This window comes from Nansenia antarctica (genome assembly GCF_963989245.1).
Source record: "Nansenia antarctica genome assembly, chromosome: 10".
Taxonomy (NCBI): domain Eukaryota; kingdom Metazoa; phylum Chordata; class Actinopteri; order Argentiniformes; family Microstomatidae; genus Nansenia; species Nansenia antarctica.
The window spans coordinates 5332885-5357872 of record NC_137680.1 but is presented as its reverse complement, the minus strand read 5'-3'; the positions used below and the strand labels follow the sequence as shown (position 1 = coordinate 5357872).

Here is a 24988-nt window from a genome sequence, read left to right as displayed (position 1 = left end):
GGATGTAAGAGGATGACTTGGGGGTCGTGGGGGGTTGGAATGGGGGTCAGGGAGGGTGGTGGGAGAGGCAGCAGTCAACTGGTTGTGTATTGTGTCGATTTTGGTTTGAAAGAATGTTAGAAATAGGTTGCATTTACTGGTGGCGAATGAGTTAGAGATAGTGTCCTTGGGCTGGAGAAGTTTGTTGATGGTGAAGAAGAGGGTTTTGGGGTTGTTACGGCCAGAATCGATGATGGAGGAATAGTAGGAGGAGCGTGCACTGTTGAGGGCTTCTTTATATTGTTGTTGGTGAAGTTTGTAGGCGTCCAAATGGACAGTGAGACCAGTTCTTTTGTGTAGGCGTTCAAGTTGACGGCCTTTGGCTTTGAGATGGTGGAGTTGATCGGTGTACCAGGGGGCAGAGTGAGTGAAGGAGACAGATTTGCTTTTGGTGGGAGCAACCTTGTCAAGGCAGGAGGAAAGTGCATCATTGTAGGTGTTGACCAGTTCAGCGAGGGAGACGCCTGGAGTGAGGGCAGAGTCAGAGATGGAGTCAGCCAGGATGGAGGAGAAGGAGGAGGGGTTAATGGACTAGAGGTTCCGGTATGTTATGGTGTGTTTCTGTTTGACATGGGGGGTGGGGAGGTCTATGTCCAGGGTGATGGCCAGATGGTCAGAGATAGTGAGGTCTGTGCTGGTCAGATTGCTGATGGTGATGCCAGTGGTGCAGACCAGGTGTCCTTTTCTGTGGGTGGGGAAATCTATGTGTTGGGTAATGTTCAAATAGTGGAGAATGTCCAGGAGTTCCGTTGAGGTTTTGCAGTTGGAGTCAACAAGGATATTAAAAATCGCCTAATAACAGAATAGATGGTGAAATGGCACAAAGCTGAGTTAGAAATTCAGACAGATCAGAAGGAAAATGCCGGGTTTGGCTTAGGGGGGCGGTAGATAACAGCAGTAACCAGGGGTTTAGGACCAGACAGTTTGAAGGCGAGGTGCTCGAACGAGGAGGTGGAGGGAATAGATATTGTGGTTGTTTTTATGTTTTGACAATGTAGTGTCATTATTCCACCACCACGTCCATCTTGCCAAGTGTGCGCTTTGTAGTATGAAAGACCATGCTCTCTCTGATTGAGATTCTTTGGAACTTGGCATTCATCGGCACACAAATACAGGAAGCTGACGCTACTGTGTCAGTCTTTCGTTATGAGTAGTCACAACTAGTTACGAAGAATTGTACTTTTACATCTGGTAGTAACGATCAAAGGGCATGTTATGGTCATGGAGTCATAGATTTAAAGACATCAGATGTTTTCGTACCAGATGTGGTCTCATATTACACTGTCGTCATAATCCACGCCATCTGTTGTGTAAATCCAGCTAAATTAGGAGATGGTATCAGCAGGCCTAAATCCCAAAGGACTAACACAATGTAATTGTCTCAGCGATCATTAAGGTGCCATTTTAGATCACATGGCTGGAGAGGATGGTTTTGAATGTACATTGTTTTTAAAGGGGCCATCCATCGCTGATGATAGTCTCTCCGGCTGACTAGTAGATGAGAGGACTGATATTGTAAATACCTAGCTATTGCATCTACCTAGTAAATGTTTTGAAAGCAGTGATCAGTGTGTTGCAGTGTATAAACTAGCGGGCAAAGAACTGAATAAGGATAATGACTGATAATTAAAAGTGTTGTATCGTTTTTGTATAGGCAGAGTTGAGGCTATCACTGTCACATCACGGTTCTGAGAATTTGTCTGCTACAGTTATTGACTGCTTCCCGTTAGCATGACTGGTGGCGTGGTTTCCTGTTTCAGAACAGGACAAAAAGTGCTTGTAGAATAACCTATAACACAGAGTACTGTACCGTGTGTGTGTGTGTGTGTGTGTGTGTGTGTGTGTGTGTGTGCGTGTGTGTGTGTGTGTGTGTGTGTGTGTGTGTGTGTGTGTGTGTGTGTGTGTGTGTGTGTGAAGAAGAGAGGAAGGCTTGTGGCAATAATGGTGTGTGGTCTGAGAGCTTATATTCTAAGTATGACCTGACCAAACTACCCTTATCATGCTTAAAACCCTGCACTACTGCACCCACACACAGACACACAGACACACAGACACACACACACACACACACACACATACACACACACACACACATACACACACACACACACACACACACACACACACACCTGCTCTGGTGCGTTGATGTTGTAGCCAAACTGCAGGGAGCCGATGACCACTGTAGACACACAGTAGAGGAGGTAACAGACACACAGACACACGCACACACACACACACACACACACACACACACACACACACACACACACACACACACACATGCATGAAGTAGCAACAGTGTGTTTACAAATGCAATGCTGATGAGGGAACAAACTGTCTCTGGCCCTCCATGAACACACACACACCACGTTCTGTTCCTCCACATATTCTCCTAACAGAGTCCCAGCCTTGTCTGTTCTCATTAGGAACAGTGAACGCTCCATAGCTTTCCACCCTCCCTCTCTCACTAACAATGTACAGTACCACAGGTCAGCTCGCCGCTTCCCACAGGCCCCTGACATGACCTGGTCAGACCCTCTTCATGGCCGGCCTGACCCCCTTCCGCTGTGTCCTGCAAACCTGCAATGCCCCATCCATCTCCTGGGTATGTAATTGTAATGCATTTAATGCTTGTTCCTTCAGATACATTACTGGAAGATTAGAGAGTGTTGGTTGCAGAATCTTACTTTTACCATACCATCTTGTGTATAAGGCCCAGTCCTTCATGTTTTTGTGTTTTTAAAGGCCTACCATTTCACATGTGGTTTTGGGACATTATTGCATTATTAATGCATTATTTGACAATGCATTAGGGGTCAACACCCCCGTGGACAGCAGGGCAAACATTCAGTATTTAGTAGCATTACATGTTTTCAGAACAGTTGTCAAATTCCAGAAAGGGTATTATGTGGGCTATGAAGATTAGAAATAGTTTAGCTGCAAGATTGGATTTAGCAGGGCCTCTCGAACCCTTCGACACCCACTGTGCCGGTCTCATGACTTCTGCATGACCAGCCTTTGTGTCCGAGCTCAGTGCACATCGTCTTTTGTTCTTGTGCTCCCGGTGGGCAGCACAGAGACTCCATTCACCGGGACCGTTTGTTCCCTCTCTCACCAGCCGTCCACACGCATCCCGGCCTGATTCCTGGTCAAGCGAAAATACATTTGCGCCGCTGGTAGAGCCATTACGATAGTCACAGGTTAACTGAGTTATTCTGAGAAAAACCGCATGCGCTTTTACGCACAAAAGCACCAGAGCATCCATGTCCAAAGACGCGTGTTGTGTTGTGTCGTCAAAGCGAGGCGGCAACGTGCCGACAGACATGTGCCACTGTCGTATATAAGTCGGATGACAAGAGAGGGAGGGTAGCAAAGTGCTGAACATTCCCCACAGCGATCTAGATAACGGAATAAAGCGTGGCACGATCATCATACATTCACTAAATTGGATTTACGGTAAAATCAACATTTTGCTTGTAATACTTTGTAGTAAACTTACTTGTAGTAAAATGTTTGTGTGTTTGTTTCTTTGTTTGTTTGTAAAAATCGTCAGATAACAAAGAGAACAATATAGGCTATAGATTCGAATGAATTCGTAAGAATGACATATAATAATGTAATTAATAATGTAAACCCTTTCATACTTTACACTGCTGTTACTGCAACTGTTTTTGGCAGTGTTACATTTTACTGGTAGATTATTGTAACATTATTATTGGGTGGGTGGGGTGTTATTTGGGTGGGTGGGGGTTATTTGATTTATTTGATTTACTTTATTTTTTGTTTTGGGTCCCGACTTGTAATGTATGTCCCTAATACCTAGATGGCTATATTGTAATGTGTGTGTTGTGGTGTGGTCGTATGGGTTGTTGGGGGGCGTTGGTTGCAGGATGTGGCCTTGTTGTCTTGTTTTGTTTAATGTTATTATGTGTGTTTTAAAATAAAACAAAGAAACATTTGATCACAAAAAATATATATTATTGTAACACAAGCGTTAGCCAACACCCATTGTGCAATCTGTGCACCTCTCCTCTTCCTCACTCACTGTTCAGAAAAAAATGATGCAAAAAGATTTTGATTGACAGATGATTCCTCTCGCTGAATGAACAGTTCGTGATCTTAGAATGATAAGGTTCTATCTCCGTTTAGGGTAGTTCAGAGATATTGAGCGTCAAAGTTTTTACATTCCATTATGTTTTGTGAGATGGAACCTTTGTATTTTATGAATAACTAACTCAAAAATGTCAACATTTAAAAAAATAACACCACACAGGCATTAATAAACACCTAATGGATCAGATTATGTAAAAAAACTCAATTTTGACAAAAATTGAGATAGAACCTTATCATTCTAACGTCACCAGTTGTTGGTGATCTGGGATTTGACAGTGAGGATGGAAAGAGGGAAAGAGAGAACGAGGGAGGGGAAAGGGAGTGGTTTATTATCATGTTTGAGCACTTGACTAGTATTTCAGCCGCTCGACCCACAGGCTGTACTGTACCGTTACAGAACAGCTTGGATTTGCCCCATGCACTGGTGAAATATATTCTGCAAACTAATAACATGTCGTATATGGTTATAACTGTTGTTGTTGGGTTTTTTCATCACTATTTCTGACAAATGAGTTCTTTTGTATGGTAGATTATTACAAGATGCTGACAAAATTGTTGGTTTTCTTTGCAGGTTCTTCCTCTGAATGTTTGGACAGAGCACAGTGGTTACCTTGTAAATAAGAGTCTTGTTTTGAGGAGATAACACTCAAACAACTTCCTTGGAATTGCTGAGCGTTTCTTGTGGACATTGTTCACTAACTAACACAGAAGAAGCCAAGATGGAGAAGATGGAAGATGGCAAGGTAAGCAACATCTTTGCTCCTTTACCTTCCAACAGATCAGTGATGTAATACATTGTTAGTGCAATTTATAATTGTTTTTCAAACTGTTTGTTGTTTATTGTCATTGTTTATGTAAACTAGAATGATAACTCTAGAAGTTCCACCACTTATGCATCCTAAGTTACTGTATTTACAGTAGTACGCCCTCCTTCACTCTCTTGGACAATACAAGTTTACATTCCAGTGACACAACATTTCCTGAGGAACTGTTAAAGCCATGTTTTGTCCCTCTCCCTGTTATTGTGTCAATACCTTTTAATGAGTCAGAGAAAGGTATTTACAAGACCCAGACGGGTAATTATGTACTTTTCCTCTCTGGCATACAGAAGAACAGGGGGATGAGCTTGATGAGAAGTGTGTGAGAGAGAGAGAGAGAGAGAACGAGAGAGAGAGAGAGAGAATGAGAGAGAGAGAGAGAGAGAGAGAGAGAGAGAGAGAGAGAGAGAGAGAGAGAGACAGCGAGACAGCGAGAGAGAGAGAACAGGGATAGGTGGATGTGCCCATCTACAGATGTCGTGTCTGAACTTGAGTGTGTGTGTTTTTTTGTCTGGCCTGTACCTGCATGTACTCCAGATAGGGGAAGAGAGGAACAGAGGTATATATGAGAGAGTGATAAACCATAGGAAATAGTGTTAATACGAAGAGGTTTCGATTAGACCTAGATTGGCCACTGATAATCTGTATCTAATGCAACTAGGTAAATCAATACAAATTGAATGTATCAGATCACATTATGGACATGAGACATGAGATCTCAACACAGCAAATAAGGCTTTTTTTATTCTTCATTCCTTACATAGTACCTACCTCCCAACCCCCTGGAGAATAGTTAAACCATCCATAAGTCTACAGACTGTGCTTCTCGGTTGCCTGCTCTGTGGCTGGTCTTTTGAAACAGGTTGCATGCACCGTCGGTTGTCTCAATTTATTTATGGTCTGTTAGGCAACTTGACTTTCCTGCCAACGTTTGGTGTGAAATTGAGGTCCTTGCCAATAGCATGATGTTGGCCATGTTGCATAGGCTTACAGCACACATACTGATAGATGTGTGTGTGTGTGTGTGTGTGTGTGTGTGTGTGTGTGTGTGTGAGCAACAACACACAGGGAGCTGCCCAAATGTTTTGCCTGCTAATCAACATGTGTAGACAGAATAGATTCGAGAGATGGAGAGGAGGTATCGTGAGGAGAAATGTAAGAATAGAAAGGAGGGAGATTGAAAATGGACAGAGAGAAGCCTGAGGAGGGGGGGGAACGGAAGTATAGTTACAAAGAGATGGAGCAAATAGGGTGAGATATGAGACGAGAGAGCATAAGGAGACATGGGAGAAACAGAGGAAGGAGTCTCTCTCACACGCATAGTATACGTATAGCACACACACACACGCGCGCGCGCACACACACACACGCACGCACGCACGCACGCACACAGACACACACACACACACACACACACACACATACTCATGCAGCCACTCCCTTATATTCAGCTGCATAGGAGGTGTATTCAATACTGTTTTGGCTTCTTACCCCTTTTACTGTATTACTCAACACTAACGTGTCTGTGCAGATAAAAGAAGTCCCTCTCCATCACACATTCCATGGGATTGTGATCCGCACAGCAGGCAAATACAGGAGAAGGAGGATATTGATGTAAAGTTAGGCTAGGTCAATGTAAAGTTAGGTACATTTCAACGATAAAGGTATACATGCATAAGGATGAGAGAAAGTTGTTCATTCCTGATTTGCTTTTTGGAAATGTTCCATCATATTTTCTTTTTGTGATCAAGATTTTTTTGTTGCTTTTAACAACACATAACAATGACAATACAGAACAAGAAAGGAAAGGAGGGAAAAAAGAAAGAAAACAAAAAAGAAAAGGGGTAGTGTAGCAGACAAGTCATAGCCAAATAAAAAAAAAAAAAAAAAAAAACATCATATTGAGAGTCTGTCAATGTTGTGAAAGTCATTTCCAAACATTCTTTGTAGCAGGTTCTTTCATCTTGTGGTCATCTTTTTATTTACATAGACCTGCCCCGTGCAGTAACCCCTATTGCCCTTCCCACATACTGAATGTCATTTTAATAATAATTAATTTAATATTTTTTCCATTTAGCAGATGCTTTTAATCCAAAGCGATTTACAATTATGAATTACAGGGACATTCCCCCTGGAGTAACTGAGGGCTGGCTAAGTGCCTTACTCAAGGGCACACTAGTAGTGGTGTGGTTTCAGGCGGGATTTGAACTCACAACCTTCCGATCACAAGTCCAACTCATTATCCACTAGACCACCACTACCCTGAATGTCCTCCATCCAGTTCAGTCAAGAGAAACATCGTCCTTCTTCACAATCAATCTTGTTCCTGATTTCTCTAGCATCCATTCAGTTTCTCCCAGCTTGTTTTAGTGTTTAGTAGTCAGTCTGTTGCAAGGTCAAAGTGTCCTAAAGGAAATGTGTGTGATTACAACTATCGCTAAGTTTAACATGTCCTTTTATCAGTGCCACTAATGTGGCTATTTTCACCCATTCTGCATTTCTTTTCACAGCACCAGGGTCTTGTGTGTTGAGTGTTAAGCCCAGGTCAACCTGTCACTGTATCACCTGTCAACCAAGAAGTGTCCCTCTATCAGTTGATCTGTGTCACAGAACGGTGTCTCAGAACCATACCATATATAGTCATAGAGCTTGGCAAACTATCTTGCATGTTGGCATCAAACCTTCTTTCAAAGTGATTACGTCTTTGATAATAACTACAAACCGAAATATTGTTGCCAACATGACATCCGTTAGAGTTCATGAATCAGTGAATACAGTAAGCCCATAGTGCCTCCACTGCTTTGGGTTAGAAACAGTCTTGCCAACCAGCCACAGTAGCAAGAGATACTATATGTCTGTATCTGTACCAGACAGAACAGACAGAACAGACAGTTCAGTTTAGTTCCATTCAGTTCCGTTCAGGACAATACAACGCCTTCTGTCAAGCCTAGTTCTTTGAGAATACAGTCTGTCCCTCAGTCCCTGCCCCCTCACATACATCTTTATCTCCTGTGCATGTTCACTGAGTTTGTTGTTATTGAAATTCCCTCACCCCGTGTATGTGTTAGCCTGTTGATTTATGTATATATATATATTGACATGACCCTGGTAGGCAGAGAAAATATGACCGTATATTGTTCCCTTGGGAGGGAGCTCATTGTACCTACATGTGACAGCAGCTGGGGAAACCAATCAAAATGTTAAATACATTTCGACATTGTTGAAAATCAATGACACACTCTCTGGTCAAGCCAAAATATTGGAATGCAATGGATTCCGTGAGTAATCCCCCCACTACTACCTAGTTAACTAGAACACTACTTTACATTGTTAGCAGGCTCACAAACCAAGGGCTCATTTTCAAGTGTGACCTGTTCACAGGCATACAACAACAACATCCACCACAAACAAATACAATACAAAACCTGGCCTACGTAGTCTAAAACTAAACTAAAACTACATAGTCTAAAACTAAACTAAAACTACATAGTCTAAAACTAAACTAAAACTACATAGTCTAAAACTAAACTAAAACTACATAGTCTAAAACTAAAACTAGTCTAAAACAGTCTAAGATAATCTAAAACTAAACTAAAACTACAAAACCTAAAACTAGACAGCTAAAGAGCTAGGGACAGGGAGGGGTCAGCAATGGGCAAAAGGGAGGGTCAACTCAATTGCAAGAACAAATCATAGACTCGCACTGTATGTCTCTCAGCAAGAGCTTCAGATGAGACAGTTTCAGACTCTGCTGTAAAGAATTCCAAGAGGAAGGGGCTGCAAATGAGAGTTTTTAGTTGACTACGGAGTGTGTCGTTGATTTTCAACAACGTTGAACATTTCTTTAAATCTTTCAGAATAAAAGTCTCAACATTTGGTCGGTTGCCGAGTTGTTCCCACTTCTACCAGCTGTTCTCACATATAGACAACAGGCATACATACAGTTAATGACAATGATAGTAAAGTGCACAGTAGGTCGATTTTGACTGTTGTGTTGTTACACAACAAAGAGTTTGTTGGGTATGTTGGGTTGCACTGAGTTTGTGGAGACACACAATCCGTTTCTTCATTTGAAACATTTGGCACGACTGTAACCGAGAGTCGTCTAGAGCGGAAACCGATTTGTCTGGACATACTGTGACCGTTCTATTCAAAGAGGACAATGCGAGGTTGTGTCACTTTTGCTACAAAAAGACAATACCGTGGCCTGTGCAGTACCCTGGTAGGCCTGTGTGCTGTCAGTCAGTGCTGTGTTGTTGAAATGGTACATACCGGTACTCTTGGTGCATTACATTGTTGTTTGTGGTGTGTGATCATTCATGTCATGTAGTTGCTAAGTGAAATACAGGAGATGTGGTATTTGAGGCATAAAGGTTCTTCCTTTCAAAGACAGCCATGTGAGGTGGGGTTTCCCAGGTGTGGTCTAAGGGGCACACTTAGCAGACTTTCATTACAACCACATCTACAGCTTAGGTTGTGCTTATTTTGGAAGGTTTAAATGTCCTTGCCCAGTGGTGTATTGTCATGGTCCTCTGTATTAGTAGGCCACTTCAACTGTGCTGTGCATTACAAATAAATAAATTAATAAAAATCAGCGGCAGATTACAAGTAGAAACAAAACACACACAAACATAACGGTCTCAATAATGCACAAGTCATCCTCAGTTTTCAGGGCCCTAGAATTGCGAAAACACGGCAGCATTTTCACCGTACTGTTTTGTAACAGCTAGCATGGTTGCAGTGTTGTGCTGGCATGTGAACGTTCAGAGGGAAAGCAGAAGAGAGAGAGAGAGGGAGCAAAAGCAGAAGTAGAATGGCCCATTGTTGCATGTCTACCACTGTCACTGTCCACAACAGGAGCTTTGTGGGCCTGGGCTTAGAAGCTGGCTCGGGTGAGGGATTACAATCATAGAGAATGTTGTTGTGTACACCAACTCCATCCATATTCATTAGTCCAGTTTATACTGTATCTCATTTCCTCCTCTCTCTCTCTCTTTGCCATCCCCATCCTGCCACACTCTTTCCTGTCCTCTCAATCTGCCCCACCCCCCCCTCTCAACTCCCATCTCTCTCTTTCTCCATGCGTCATCTCTCTTTATCTCTCTCACTTTCTCTCCCCCCCTCCCTCCCTCCCTCTCTCACTCTCTTAAACAGCCGAAGAAAGGAATCACCTGTTACCTCCTCTACTGTGTGTCTACGGCGGTCATCGGCTCGCTGCAGTTTGGCTACAACACAGGGGTCATCAATGCACCGGAGCAGGTGTGTGTGTGTGTGTGTGTGTATGTATGTGTTTCTATTTGTCTTTTACTTGTGTGTGTCTCTGTGTTTGTCTGTCCAACTTCTTATATAAGAAATAGTATATCCGTTTATTTCATAACCCCAAGTGATAATACAAGTAGTGACTTTTATGTGACACAATCATCAATAAGTAAGTGATTTTGTGCTTTAATGTTGGCTAAGTGCATCTATAAGGCACTGACTAATCCCGACTAGACAGACTCATTTGGTCTCCTAAGGATGTTGAAAGGAGTCAGGCCCAGTCAGGGAGTGGGCATAATTCCTTTATTATTCATTTAGATTGCACACACATGTCTGCTACATCCTCCCATAAGCATCCTTAAATGTTGCGTCATCCTCTTGCAACATGACACACACACACACACACACACATACACGTATCACTGGGTGTGCCATTGTCTGTGTATTCATTCGGTTTTCAATACATTTGTTGTGCATGTTCTTGGTGTTCGGGTTGGTGTGTTGGTGTGGTGGTGGTGGTGGTGGGGGGGGGGGGGGGTCGTTCCAGTGTGTTTTTCTGTTATTATTAAATGCTGATATAGTGTTTGTCTCCCCCTTGTGTTCACTCAATACCAGTTTTAATTGGTCATGGATCATTATTGAAATCCTTTAACTCTATCTTTCCCTGTGTGTGTGTGTGTGTTCGTGTCTGTGTGTGTGTGTGTGTGTGTGTGTGTGTGTGCGCGCGTGTGTGCGCGCGTGTGTGTGTGTGTGTGTGTGTGTGTGTGTGTCAGAAACTGCGAAGGTTCTTCCAGAATGTGTCTATGGACCGATATGGAGATCCCTTCAGCAAGGACGCCAACACCATGGTATGGAGCTTCGCCGTGGCCATCTTCAGTGTGGGCGGCATGATGGGCTCCTTCTCTGTGGGCGTCATGGTCAACAAGTTTGGCAGGTAAGCATCACCAGGGGACGCTGCAATGTCAGATGGATGGACTGACTGATAGAAAGATACTTGGCTTTTTCCCTCTTAATGAAACCTTCTTCCTTTATTCTTATTTTTATTTCTCACCATGGCAACAATGTTTATTTTCATTTTCTTCCTGTATACCGTATTCTTACAAATTGCTTTTATTATTATTACTATTTCCTTTTTAAAATTTATTTCTTTATTAATTATTTTTATTTCTATATTTCTCTATTTATACAGTATATCTTTATTTATTTATGTATTATTGTTATTATTTGTGGCCCAAGCATACCTGTGGGAGGGGGGTGGGGGGTGGGGGGGGTTAGAAAACAACAACAACAACAACAACAACAACAACAACAACAACAACAACAATTCAACAAAGACTGCTATTACTTCTTGTCACTTGCCACTGACTGTTGTTTGCAATAAAAATATTTGTAAAAAAAAAAAGAAAGATACTTGGGTTCAACTCGGGAAAGGAGAGATTGATTCGCCAATGGCTAATGGCTAATGGCTGTTGCAGTTCTACTCAATTTCACTGACAGAAAGCTGCTTTTCCTCTTTTTGTCCTCTCTCTCCCTCCCTTTCCACCCCTCTCTCCTCTCCTCCCTCCTCGCGCTCCCAGGCGCAACTCCATGCTGATCTCTAACGTGCTAGCCCTGGTGGGAGGTACTCTCATGGGTTTCTCCAGCCTGTGTAACTCCTTCGAGATGGTGATCCTGGGCCGCCTGGTCATCGGCGTGTTCTGCGGTCTGTGTACGGGCCTCACGCCCATGTACGTGGGCGAGATCTCCCCCACCCACCTCAGAGGCGCCTTCGGCACCCTCCACCAGCTGGGGGTGGTTATCGGCATCCTGGTGGCACAGGTAATGTTACGAGGAGGTTCTGAAACTGGTTTAGCATCGTTAGTTCATAGTTCCAAAGAAGTTCATGAAAGTTTATGAAATGCAATGATGTTCATTCATTCGTTGAGGTAGCCAGTCGTTGAATTTACATGATGTGTCGTGAGCTTAGAATGAGAAGGTTCTATCTCCGTTTAGGGCAGTTCAGAGATATTGAGCGTCAAAGTTTTTACATTCCATTATGTTTTGTGAGATGGAACCTTTGTATTTTATGGATTACTAATTCAAAAATGTCAACATTTTAAAAATAACACCACACAGGCATTAATAAACACCTAATGGATCAGATTATGTAAAAAAAACTCAATTTTGACAGAAATGGAGATAGAACCTTATAATTCTAACGTCACAGTGTGTCTCTCCCCTGGTGTAGATCTTTGGTCTGGAGTCTCTGCTGGGCTCTGACTCCCTGTGGCCTGTGCTGCTGGCTCTGACAGTCATCCCTGCCATCGTGCAGACGGTCCTGCTGCCCTTCTGCCCTGAGAGCCCCCGCTACCTCCTCATCAACCTCAACCAGGAGGAGGAGGCGAGCAAAGGTCAGACAGACACAGCACACACTCACGTCATTAGTTCAATTTAGGACACTCTCTGCTAATGCTGTGTAGTGCACACCTGTGTGTGGAGATTTGGGTGTGTGAGGTGATTTTATTAGTCGGCACTGTCTTAACAGGCCATTTGAAAAGTTGCCTGATATTTTGACATTCCATTTATAATATTGTCCTCTTTAGGGGCGCTTAGGTGGCGTAGTGGGTTAAGCGTTGACCACGTAACCGCAGGGTTCCCGGTTCGATTCCGTTCGCGGACATATGCTGCATGTCATCCCTTCTCTCTCTCTCACCCATCCTTCCTGTCAAATCTCTACTGTCTCTATCACAATAAAAATAAAAATAAGAGTGGGACTGCCCCACTCAGAAAAAATAACTTTTTAACTTGATATTTTTACATTCCATTTCTAATATTGTCCTCTTTCTCTTCTTCTCTCTCTTCCCTCTCTTCCTCCCCCCCCAGCCCTCATACGTCTCCGTGGCTCCGAGGACGTGAGCGAGGACATCCAGGAGATGAAGGAAGAAGGGATGAAGATGGCCATGGAGAAGAAGGTGACCATCCCGGAACTTTTCCGTTCGCCGGCCTACCGTCAGCCGATCATCATCGCCATCGTCCTCCAGCTCTCCCAGCAGCTCTCCGGCATCAACGCGGTGAGTGAGACTACAGCTCCCACAATGCAACACCATGTAAACAAGGGAAGATGCATTTGAAATTGGCCAGTTGAGGGCATGGTGTAGTAGATATAGGCCCAATGTCCCAATGTCAGGATATCATACTAGATTTGCCTTTCCATGTAGTATGAATTCACTTCACAGTCCTTCCTAATTTTTTGTCCCACAATTCAATGGAGCAGGTCGGGAGGCAGTAGAGAAATTGAACTGATTACTATGAACAACATGGTTGAGCTAAAGATTACAGTTTTTTTCAGTACGAATGAGGTGTAGTATGTTGAAATGTGTCGCTTACTCCATACATTACGTTATTAAACAGTAGATTCTTTTTTTTTAAAGTTATTTTTTCTGAGTGGGGCAGTTTCACTCATATTTTTCATTTTTTATTGACAGATACAGTAGAGATTTAGACAGGAAGGATGGGTGAGAGAGAGAGGAGGGATGACATGCAGGATATGTCCGCGGCCGGAATCGAACCGGGGACCCTGCGGTTACATGGTTACATGAAACATTAGATTCTAAATTGTTATTATTATTATATTATTATTATTATCAAAGAAACAACAGACGACACACATAAATAAAATGGGGTTGTTTGGACTGCATTAAAGGACATTGCCTGGCTGCAATAACTGTCACCGCTGCTCCACTGATGCTCTGCCCTTTAGATCCTGTGGAGGCATTAGATTGAGTTAGAATATAAATTGATCTTAATAAGGTCAGTGAGGAGGAAATAATCACCCGCGTCGCAAATGAAGATAGATGGATGGCTCTTTATAAGGTCACTTAGCCAGGGTGACACTCACTGGTGTGTTAGCATAAGAGACAGGCTAAATGTCAACACCACGCTGTCCGTCAAACACTGACAGATACATCATACTGATACTCATTACCCCTCTATCCTTTTATCAAACATGCTCATCATCTATCTGTCGAAACATATGATCAACGTCTTCCTCTCTTGTTTCTCTCTCAGGTCTTCTACTACTCAACAGGTATATTTGAGACCGCTGGGGTAACCCAGCCTATCTATGCTACAATCGGAGCTGGAGTGGTCAACACGGTTTTCACTGTGGTGTCTGTAAGTGTTGTAAACACCTTGTTGATGTCTAATTGCATAACATTTTTCCCTATGTCTTATGTATTAACGCTTATTAAAGATCTGTAGACTCGTGGTAACCCAGTTCCATCTTTATATTTAATTTCCAGCTCTTTCTGGTGGAGAGGGCGGGGCGAAGGACCTTGCACCTGATTGGCTTGTCTGGAATGGCTGTCTGTGCTCTGCTCATGACCATCTCCCTCGCATTGGTGGTGAGTGACACTATGTCCTGTCTAGGGCCGGTCCTAGGCATAGGCGAACTAGGCAGTTGCCTAGGGCGCCAAATGCCTGGGGGATAATTTTGTCTCTATGAATTTCATGTCTCTATGAAAATATGTCTCAGCCTACTGTCTATTTTTGTCTTGAAACCATTGTTGTCCATATTTTTACTGTTGAATGGGTGGGTGGTGATGAGGCAGTACTGATGGTTTAATGTGGTGGTGGTGGCGGCCCTAAAATTTGGGGGGAGGGGGGGGGGCATTAAATCATACTCTCGCCTAGGGCACCTAAATGCCTAGGACCGGCCCTGGTCCTTCCATTATTCATCGCCTTCCCATTTTGTTCTTACTAAACCACCTCCTTCCTTCTCTTTCTTTCCTTCTCTTTGTCTCTCTCTCTCTCTGAGCAGAAGACCTACAAGAATGTGAGTTACCTGGCCATCGTGGCAGTGTTTGGCTTTGTGGCCAGTTTTGAGATGGGTCCCGGTCCTATCCCGTGGTTCATCGTGGCCGAGCTCTTCTCCCAGGGACCCCGGCCTTCAGCCATGGCCATCTCCGGCTTCTCCAACTGGACCGCCAACTTCCTGGTCGGCCTGGGCTTCCCCAAACTGGCGGTACTGTCCCGGTTCTGTTCATTTCTCCTAGTAGGGCCTAAGTAAAGCCCATAGATATACAGAGATACTTGATTTGGGATACAGGCATATTATCATGGAGCGTTTGGTGCCAACATGGAGGATAGACTCTCTCTGCCACTCTCCTCTCACAGATGTACAGCATTGCGTGAGTTTAGAATTATAAGGTTCTATCTCCGTTTAGGGTAGTTCAGAGATATTGAGCATCAAAGTTTTTACATTCCATTATGTTTTGTGAGATGGAACCTTTGAATGTCAACATTTTAAAAATAACACCACACAGGCATTAATAAACACCTAATGGATCAGATTATGTAAAAAACTACATTTTGACAAAAATGGAGATAGAACCTTATAATTCTAACGTCACAATTGGCCGTACTATCAGGGGGATAATTCACCCTGACTGGTCACCTGACTGGTTTTGTCTTTGTCTTCACACAGGAGCTGTGCGGTCCGTACGTCTTCATCATCTTCATGGTCTTCCTCATCTTCTTCTTCGTCTTCACTTACTTCCGCGTGCCCGAGACCAAGGGGCGGACCTTCGACGACATCGCCCGCGGATTCGCCGCCGCCAGCTCCGCCCCGTCCCCTCTCCCAGAGGGAGCGATCACCCTGCCCGTTTCCCCGACGACCGAGAAGGTTCCTATGGTGGAGTTTCCCGCGGTGGAGAAGGAGAAGAACGGAGCGTCACCAAACCCATAGAGAGAGAGGGGAGAGAGGGCAGAGTTAGGGTATGGGGGTAGAGACCAAGCTCCATGTAGAGATACTGTATGATACTGTCAAAACTTTATTGTTCCGTTTTGATAAGTGCGATCAATGATAGGCACTGCTATGGAGAAAAGCTTACATATGAAAAAGGCTGCTTAGTGTTACGGTGTGTATGCAGTGTTGGGAATAGGGTTATGTCCAGTAATGCGGACATCATTCTGTTAATATTTTAACAGTGGATTGGCTTGAGATATGAAAGTATATGAAAGTAATAGAGTGATGATTCATGTTTACGGTGTGTGTGTGTGTGTGTGTGTGTGTGTGTGTGTGTGTGTGTGTGTGTGTGTGTGTGTGTGTGTGTGTGTGTGTGTGCGTGTGCGTGTGTGCGTGCGTGTGCGTGCGTGCGTGCGACGTGCGTGCGTGCGTGCGACGTGCGTGCGTGCGTGCATGTGTGCGTGTTTCTTAGGCTAAATTGTTTAGTGGGAATCAAGTTACCTTTTAAGATTCCAAAAAGTATTAATTACTGCAAGTCATTAATGACCTTCTTTAGCTCTTACCAATGGCAAAATAATCAATGAAATTCACTTCATGCCTGCTTAATTTAAGGTGCCAAACAATTAATTAATGTTGTTGACATTCCCAAGTAAGAGCCCTGAGAGTATTCATATTTAAGAGCATAAACATTATGTTTTCAGTATTAAGCTGCTGTTCCTGTACTGTCACTCAGTGGGGGGTTAAAGGGGGAAGAGGATTTGGATTTGTGTTTATTGAGGTCGCGTTAGAAAAGCGGGTTTGGGGGCCAAGTAGTTTGACCTAAACAGGGTTTTTTATCTTAAATCCTCTCAGCTCGGCCCAGTATCTCCCAGGAGCCAGGGACCTTGTGTGATCATCAGAGAGACTAAACAAGGCAGACGACGTCTCTCTCTTCCCCTCTCCCTCAGCTCTGACTCAGCTGAAACACGGCTCCACCCACAGAGTAGTGTAGAAGACAGAATTCATGTGTGTTCTTCTACTGTCATTCCAATTCTATGACTAGAATTAGAGTTAGCTATATGTGATCACATCACTGTGGCTTCCATTCTATCAGTTGTTGTATTTGGGTAGAGACACACCGTACTACAGTGCAGGTAACCAACACCAGGCCGTACCTCAATGCATTATGGTTCAGCGGATAGTTCTGTTAAGTTCAACCTCACGTCAGTGTTATCAAACTAACCTGATGTCAACAAATAGACTTTGTAGTTTGGCCAGTTTTAGAGAAGAGATCATTTACAGAGTAGAACGGTTAGATTGGAAGAATGTACGAACGAACTTGTGATAGGCACTTTGTAGATACTCAGGTGTAGAAAGGAAAATCATGTAATATACTGTACAGGGGTAGAGTAACAAAGACGTGTAACTATTGAACAAAGACATTACTTTGTTCAATAACTATTTACTGTACTTGAAACGACGTTGACATCAGTATGATAACATAGATAGCATGGCTACGCAGAACACGGTGCGAGATATCTGCAATCACTGAACACTAGATAACCTAGTATAAGAGGAGGTTTGACCATTTCTCCATGAATTTTAAGATTAAAAATGATCGAGTCGAATGACATGAAATCTATAGATAACACCTTCAATCTAATTTATTTTAGAAAATAAGCCTTATACAGTCGTTAAACCCTTTTAATGTTTTTAAAGCAAGTTTGAAAGATATTATATTAAAACGAGATTTTATGATAAATATTCTGATTATATCTCTCTGGCCGCTTCTTGGTCTGTACGATATATTCAGGCAGCAACATTTCTACCATTTAATGAAATGTTATACAAACACTAAATTATTAGTATTTATTAAGTTACATCTGCAATATACAGGTGTCTTCAAATCATGAATTTATAGAGGTGTATAATGTATAATATTAGTGATTGTTGAATGTTGTGTAGGCTAGTCATCCTAAATTGTTGTACATGTTATATCTAGACACTGGAATATGGACATTCCGTATGGGTCGAAGACATCTTGTCTGTGTTTGTTCAGTATCTATGTTCTACACAGAATCTTTTGGCTTTCCTCTTCTAGATGTACTGTGTTACTCATGTATTGTTAACCCAGCACTTTTCTACCTTTTTGGCTTAAAACAAACATTTCACTTACTGTATGGGCACTTTGGCAATCTGGCTTTTCTGGCTATTCTTACTTAAATGGTTGTGAATATGTGGGTTGTCTGTATAATGTACTGTATATAGAATACATTCCTGTTACGATGGCTTTACTTGTAGTTTGTAGAACACATTTCACACTGTGTCTCTGAAACTGCTTGGCACTCTGAGCAGACTACTACTATTCTCTGCCACACATATAGTTATATACTGGCTGTGCAAAATTGTTTTAAATTTTGAATGTAGCGGTTTTAATGGGCACTTGTTTATTAATTTATTCCTTTGTAGACATAAATAGAGTGAGAGTGAGAGAGGAAGAGAACGTGTGTAAGAGATAAAGAAGGAGACAGAAAAAATAGATGACGGAATAATTGTGTGCTTTGCTTTTGCTTTTCCTTTTGTATTATGTTATAAAAAACAGGTCACTCACTCAAGCTTTGAGCAACTGAAAGGAAATAAAATAATAATTGTATGTTTTTAAAGGGAATTTGTAACTTGAATACTTCTGGCATTGCATTGATTCAACTTTTAGAGGGCATACTACTAGTAAGGTTCTAAATGAAAACGGTGTTAGTGTTCTCAGTGTTTGTACGTTATAATGTATGTGTGTAATGTGTTTGATATGTCTGTCTCGATACAGTTTACCTTTGATGTGCCTCTTTAAAAAAAACATGAATGCACCTTTCCCTTGTTTGAGTGTGCATGTCTGCAGACTTTTGTCTTAATATACAGGAATTTCCCTTCTATGTGTTGTGTGTGTGTCTGTGGTTGTTTGTGTGTGTGTCTGTGGTTGTTTTGTGTGTGTGTCTTGGTAACAAGTGGCAACTCCATGTCTCACAATGCACCATGACAAAACCTCAGAGGCCTTCTAGAAAATCACTGTCTACTGTACTGATAACCTTTGACCTTGAAATAAAGCCATGAGTGACCAAACTACCAACAGTGAGAAGAGTGTACCTTTATTTTCACTGGCATGCAAGTATAACATTTGGGAATCATGGTTTCTTGGGTCCTTTTTAGGTCATTTTGATAGCGATCACAGCCCTGTTAGATCTGAAAGATACACTTAAATAGTGTATGTGAAATTTGGTCAATTTGGAATTGAGCTTTCAGTGTTTATGGTTCAGCAGATGGGCTTCAGTACCTCTCCTCCTCCCTCTGGACAATCTATTGAATGTTACTCACTTAGAGAGAATTGGAGCATGAAAGGCTATTAAGCGTCAACAAGCTGTAGTACCCTGGTCTGACCAGCGGATGTCACTACTGGAGAAGGGAGGGACTGAGTGTTCAAAGCCTTATGTGGAGATGTGTGCGTCTCTATTTGCTGTCTGGGTGAGCAATCATTCAAGACTGTGAGTGTGTGTGAGTGTGTGTTAGAGAGAGAGAGAGAGAGAGAGAGAGAGAGAGAGAAAGGGAGTGGCAAGGAGAGGGAGCAAGATGGAAGGATGGAGAGAGGCCAAAAATGTGTCATAAAATTATGATTTCCATGAAAAAAGTGTGACGCACAAAAAACTTTGGCACTCACTTGCACACCACAGCTCACCAAGTAATGCATGTGGCTATAGTTTTCAGATATGCGAGCGATGCCACTGCTTTATGCCAACCTTATGCTACATTTGTTTGTGCTTTAGTGAATGAAAGGAATAAGGAGGACATATCTTGGCATGTCTAGACAGCTGTTCTACAGACCAGCCAAACTTGTTTGTTAATTTTTCCACCATGCTCTCTCTCTTTGGCTACCAACAGTTGTGGCTGTTTGGTGTTTACCTCTTCATGGCTTCATGTATTTACTGATTCTACATGCTGTCATTTTTGTCTTGTTGCTCTGAAAATATATTTGTTTCTCCTTCCCCCCATCCATCTCCCAATCTCGCTCTCTGAAATAAAGAGACAGACTCCTCCTCCTCCTAGTCACCCCCCCCCTCTCTCTCTCTCTCTCTCTCTCTCTCTCTCACACACACACACACACACACACACACACACACACACACACGCTCACACACACTCATTCTCTTTCCCTCTCTTTCGTGCTCCCTCCCTCCCTCTCTGTCAGTGTCATTCTCTCGTGGAGATGTGGAGTGTCTTTCTGTCTCTCTCTCTGTTTCTCCAGCCCAATTCAGCTGAGGAAGGTAAGAAAACTACTATACTTTAACTCCCCTATGCATACGTGTGTGTGTGTGTGTGTGTGTGTGTGTGTGTGTGTTAGTGTGTGAGTGTTTCTGATTGTTGACATTTGTGTATGTCACTCACTGTTTGTGAGTGATGGGGAGTTTGTGCGGCACTCTTTGACTGTGTTTGTGTCCCCGGAGTGGAGAGTTTGTACGCCTCTGTTTGTGCCTCATTTTTGCATGTTTGAATGTGTGTGTGTGTGTGTGTGTGTGTGTGTGTGTAGGAGAGAGAGAGAGAGAGAGAGAGAGAGAGAGAGAGAGAGAGAGACTGTATATGTCTCTCTGTGTCATAGCGTGTCAGACAGGACTAAGTTGGCATGGCAGAGCCAGGTGCACTCTGGGGCCTGCCAAGCTCTCACAACAAAAGAATACACAATTGGGCATGAGCCAAATGAATAATAAGTTGCATAACGTTTTTTTTCTCCCTCTCTGTACCCGCCGACCCCCCACACATGATATCATGAATGTGACAGCTAAGGACCCCGTGCCCCCCCCCCCCCCTCCCAATTCAGCTCAGCTACAGTATTCAACCCAGCAACCCCCCCCCTCCCCATCTCTCTCCCACTGTAACTCTCCCCTGTTCTTTCTGCTCATTGTTCATGTGATGAGTCTTTCTTTCAGAGAGAGAGAGAGATGGATATTGTATCTGGACTGTCAGATTGGGAGTGGGTTGATTTGTGAAGACTTAAAATAGTTTGATGAATCACTGTGTGTGTATGTGTATGTGTGTGTGTGTGTGTGTGTGTGTGTGTGTGTGTGTGTGTGTGTGTGGGTGTGTGTGTGTGTGTGTGTGTGTGTGTGTGTGTACTGAGTGTGTATGTCTGTGATTGGTGTCAGTCTGCACACACACATTATTACCCTCACTCTGTGCCCATCTCCTGAAGAGGCCTCAGCAGTCAGCTGCACCATTAAATTCAAAGTCGCTATGTAGTAATGCTTTATTGGAAAGGGAGATTGTGCAACTGCTGAAAACTGCCTTGATTGAGGGGTTTGAGTTGGTTTGCATTCGTGGCTCTATGGATGAATGTCAGTGCTGGGGGGAGGAGGATGATAGCTCACAGTAATGCCACAGATCTGAGCTACATATGTAACAGATGGTCTCCACTAAGATGAGACAGTGTGTGTGAGAGAGAGAGAGAGAGAGAGAGAGAGAGAGAGAGAGAGAGAGAGATAGAAAAAGAGAATGGGGGGGAAGGAGGGAGGAGGGAGGGAGGGCGAGACATGGAGTGAGTAAGAGAGAGAGAGGGGTGGGCTAGGTCATTGTCCGCCTGAGTCTGTTGGTGATTGAGAAAGCTCTCCATAATACTGTATTAACCCACAAGCAGAACAGAACATCAAAAAGCACCACAGAACAAAGTTGTTATGCCAAGAAGAACAAAGGATATTGTAGAAGCTGAAGAAGTTCATTTGATTTGAATTAAATGAATGCCTGTCTGGGACTGACTGCCACTGTGTGTGCCTGTGGACCTTTCAGTCTGGATAGTTGTGTCCCTGTCTCCTGTAGCGTCGGTTAATGTGGGTCTTACTATCAGTGTGTGTGTGTGTGTGTGTGTGTGTGTGTGTGTGTGCGTGTTTGTGTGCCTGCGGACCATTCAGTCTGGATAGTTGTGTCCCTGTCTCCTGTAGCGTCGGTTTATGTGGGTCTTACTATCAGTGTGTGTGTGTGTGTGTGTGTGTGTGTGTGCGTGTGTGTGTGCGTGTGTGTTTGTGTGTTTCCATGTGTGGGTGTGGGTTGGTGTCCATGGGTGTCTATGCATATCTGTGTGTGTGTGTGTGTGTGTATGTGCCAGGCCCAGCGCCAGAATCAACACCCTGGGCCATTGATTTTGTATGGGTGGTGGTGGTGGGGGGGGGGGTACAGAACCGCAATCCATGACATGACCAACGTGTGTAGTGAGTTGCGGTGGTTTTACGTTGCTTAAGCGCTAAATAGATCGACATTGTATATGGACCTACAGTAAATACAAATATGTGATTAAACATTCAAACACACCCCTGGAATATCAACAATTCATACAAAAATTATGGAAAAAAACATAACTTTTGATTGGCTGGGCAAGACACACGTTTGGGTAGGCTTTTAATGCCGGCCTTGGTAATTGCATGTGTCTGAATGGTATTTAAATCTGTCATCATCACTATGGCAATCTGGCTGTGTATGAGTTGATATTTACACCTCCATAGCAACATGTTTGTCTTTTCCCTAAGTAGAACGTTAGTAACAGTAATTCAGCATTTCGTGAGCTTAGAATGATACGGTTCTATCTCCGTTTAGGGTAGTTCAGAGATATTGAACATCAACATTTTTACATTCCATTATGTTTTGTGAGATGGAACCTTTGTATTTTATTAATTACTAACTCAAAAATGTCAACATTTAAAAAAAAAAAAAAAAAACACACAGGCATTAATAAACACCTAATGGATCAGATTATGTAAAAAACTCAATTTTGACAAAAATGGAGATAGAACCTTATCATTCTGACGTCACGGTTTGACTTGTGTGTTTCTACTGGGTTTAGCACATCGTGACGTAAGAATTATAAGGAATTATAAGGTTCTTTATTTTTGTCAAAATTGAGTTTTTTACATAATCTGATATATTAGGTGTTTATTAATGCCTGTGTGGTGTTATTTTTAAAATGTTTACATTTTTGAGTTAGTAATTCATAAAATACAAAGGTTCCATCTCACAAAACATAATGGAATGTAAAAACTTTGACGCTCAATATCTCTGAACTACCCTAAACGGAGATAGAACCTTCTCATTCTAAGCTCACATAGCTGCACGGCTCCACAAGGAGCACACCTGAACCCCCTCCAGCATGATAAGACACGGCTGAATGGTCTTATAGAGATGAGCATTCATTGGCCAATGTGTTTCACAAGTTCACGAGTTCTGTTATGACTTGTAATAACATGGTGAAGGCCCATCATGTTTGGTTAAAGGGATATACTAAAAATACAACTGTACTGTGCAATGCATTTTTTTCTTATACTGTCACTGGCTGTAGTCGATATACACCCAGACAGGTTTGGGTTACATATTTTGTTTACTTTGCATGTATGTAGTAGCCATCATCTTCTTGTGTTTGGCATTCATTTTGAAAATAGAATAGTCTAAAACACTTCACAATCGCTTCAATCCAATTCCAACATCCCATCCACTCTTATTCAATTACACAACAGCATCCCCTGAAGACATTGTCTTCATTCCATTTTTAAAGTAATTTATCACGCAATAAATCCAAGTATCACAAAGAAAAATAGAATCAAATGTTAACACAGACTCACAGCTGTGCAGATCACATAGGCTTACAGTAGCCTAACTCTATCAGTCTCACTATGAGGTCATTTGGGCCAGCGCTTGGCTTTTCCCTTTCAACAGTTTCTGGCATTAATTGGCTGATGATTGATGACCTCATCTATGGTGTGATAAGCCGTTCCTTTCAGGACCTGACAAATAAATGGGAAGTGTGATAAAAAAATGGGACGCGTGTCTCACAGCCAGAAGAGGCCTGGCCTGCACCCTGGAGCCTCTTCAAACAGCCGTTTAACGCGGCCTCTATCCTCCAGGCTCGCATGCGCCCGTCGTGGCGATGGAAATGGCTTGTGTGTCACAACATCACAACATCCACACCATAGACACCATGACCCTAAGGCCAGATTGAGCCAGGGAGGGATTTTTGCATTTCGTCATCGTCCGTGCAGGAAGCTACGGAGCCCCCCTGGGGTCACATGGTAGAAAAAAAATATTTGATGTGTGAATCCGTTCCCTCGATTTAGTAATCCCTCCTATGAGCCAGAACGATCGCAAGGATTAGGGTTAGGGTTAGGGTTAGGGTTAGAATCTGTGCGATCGTTCTGGCTCGTAGGGCCTAACCCTAACCGTAAACCCTAACCCTAACCCTAACCCTAACAAATTACTAAACCGAGGGAACGAATTACTAAACCGAGGGAACAGATTTACTAAACCGAGGGAACAAATTACTAAACCGAGGGAACAGATTTACTAAACCGAGGGAACGGATTCACACATCACATATTTTTTATTTCTACCATGTGACCCCAGGGGGGCTCCGTAGGAAGCCTTGTTGTTCTCCCACTTCCTGTTCAGGTAGGACAGGCTAATTAATGTTCATCGGGGGCACAGAGATCATCCAGCTGTACCTATCTCCAAAATAATGGTAGGCTATGTTCCATGAAAGAGGAAGAGAAAACGTGGAATGTTCTTGTGCTTTTGTGCTTTTTAGCCTAAGCCCTACAGTCTGTTGGTTACTGCAGATTAACCAATCAGCAGATGTCCCAATGTTTTCATAGCCTGTAGTAGACTATCTGGTGCCTTAGGTAACGTCTTCATCTGTGATCAGGCTGGAACATGACTTTGGGATGTACGGGGTTAAATTCTGTTCGTTCCTTCAGCGCTTTTAATGCAGCACAACCGCCAGTGAAGTTGTTTGATAACTCCATTTGACGTGTGTGAGCTTATTTCTGGAATCGTGTTAATCCTCCCCCCTTTCTTCATCCCGCCCCCTCCCTCCCTCTCCTTCCCCCTCCCTCTCCTCCCCCCTCCCTCTCCTCCTCCCCCCAGTGCATATCGCTCTCTCCCTGTGGTTATGTGTAATGATGGTTTGGGGTAGACTCTTGTCCTTGATTGACTGTCTGAGGGATGCAAGCATCTGGAGGACTTTAAGAAACAGCAGAGA

At 43.0% G+C, this 24988-nt stretch overlaps 2 protein-coding genes across 2 annotated transcripts in view; both read left to right on the top strand.

Moving 5' to 3' along the window:
• Positions 1-4871: 4871 nt before the first annotated feature.
• Positions 4872-15954, top strand: slc2a3b (solute carrier family 2 member 3b; the record flags this gene model as incomplete). Its single annotated transcript, XM_080540218.1, has 10 exons — positions 4872-4895; positions 10125-10229; positions 11003-11163; positions 11807-12047; positions 12457-12619; positions 13092-13279; positions 14277-14381; positions 14510-14611; positions 15028-15231; positions 15694-15954. 10 exons carry the CDS (start codon positions 4872-4874, stop codon positions 15952-15954), a joined length of 1554 nt encoding a protein of 517 aa, XP_080396344.1.
• A 4231-nt stretch (positions 15955-20185) lies between these two features.
• ephb6 (eph receptor B6) overlaps positions 20186-24988 on the top strand; it is a gene marked incomplete at both ends in the record, with an annotated part of 40411 nt that continues 35608 nt past the window's right edge. The window contains one exon of the mRNA XM_080540194.1: positions 20186-20243. Coding sequence (XP_080396320.1) covers positions 20186-20243 — 58 coding nt within the window. The remainder of the gene's footprint in view (positions 20244-24988) is intronic.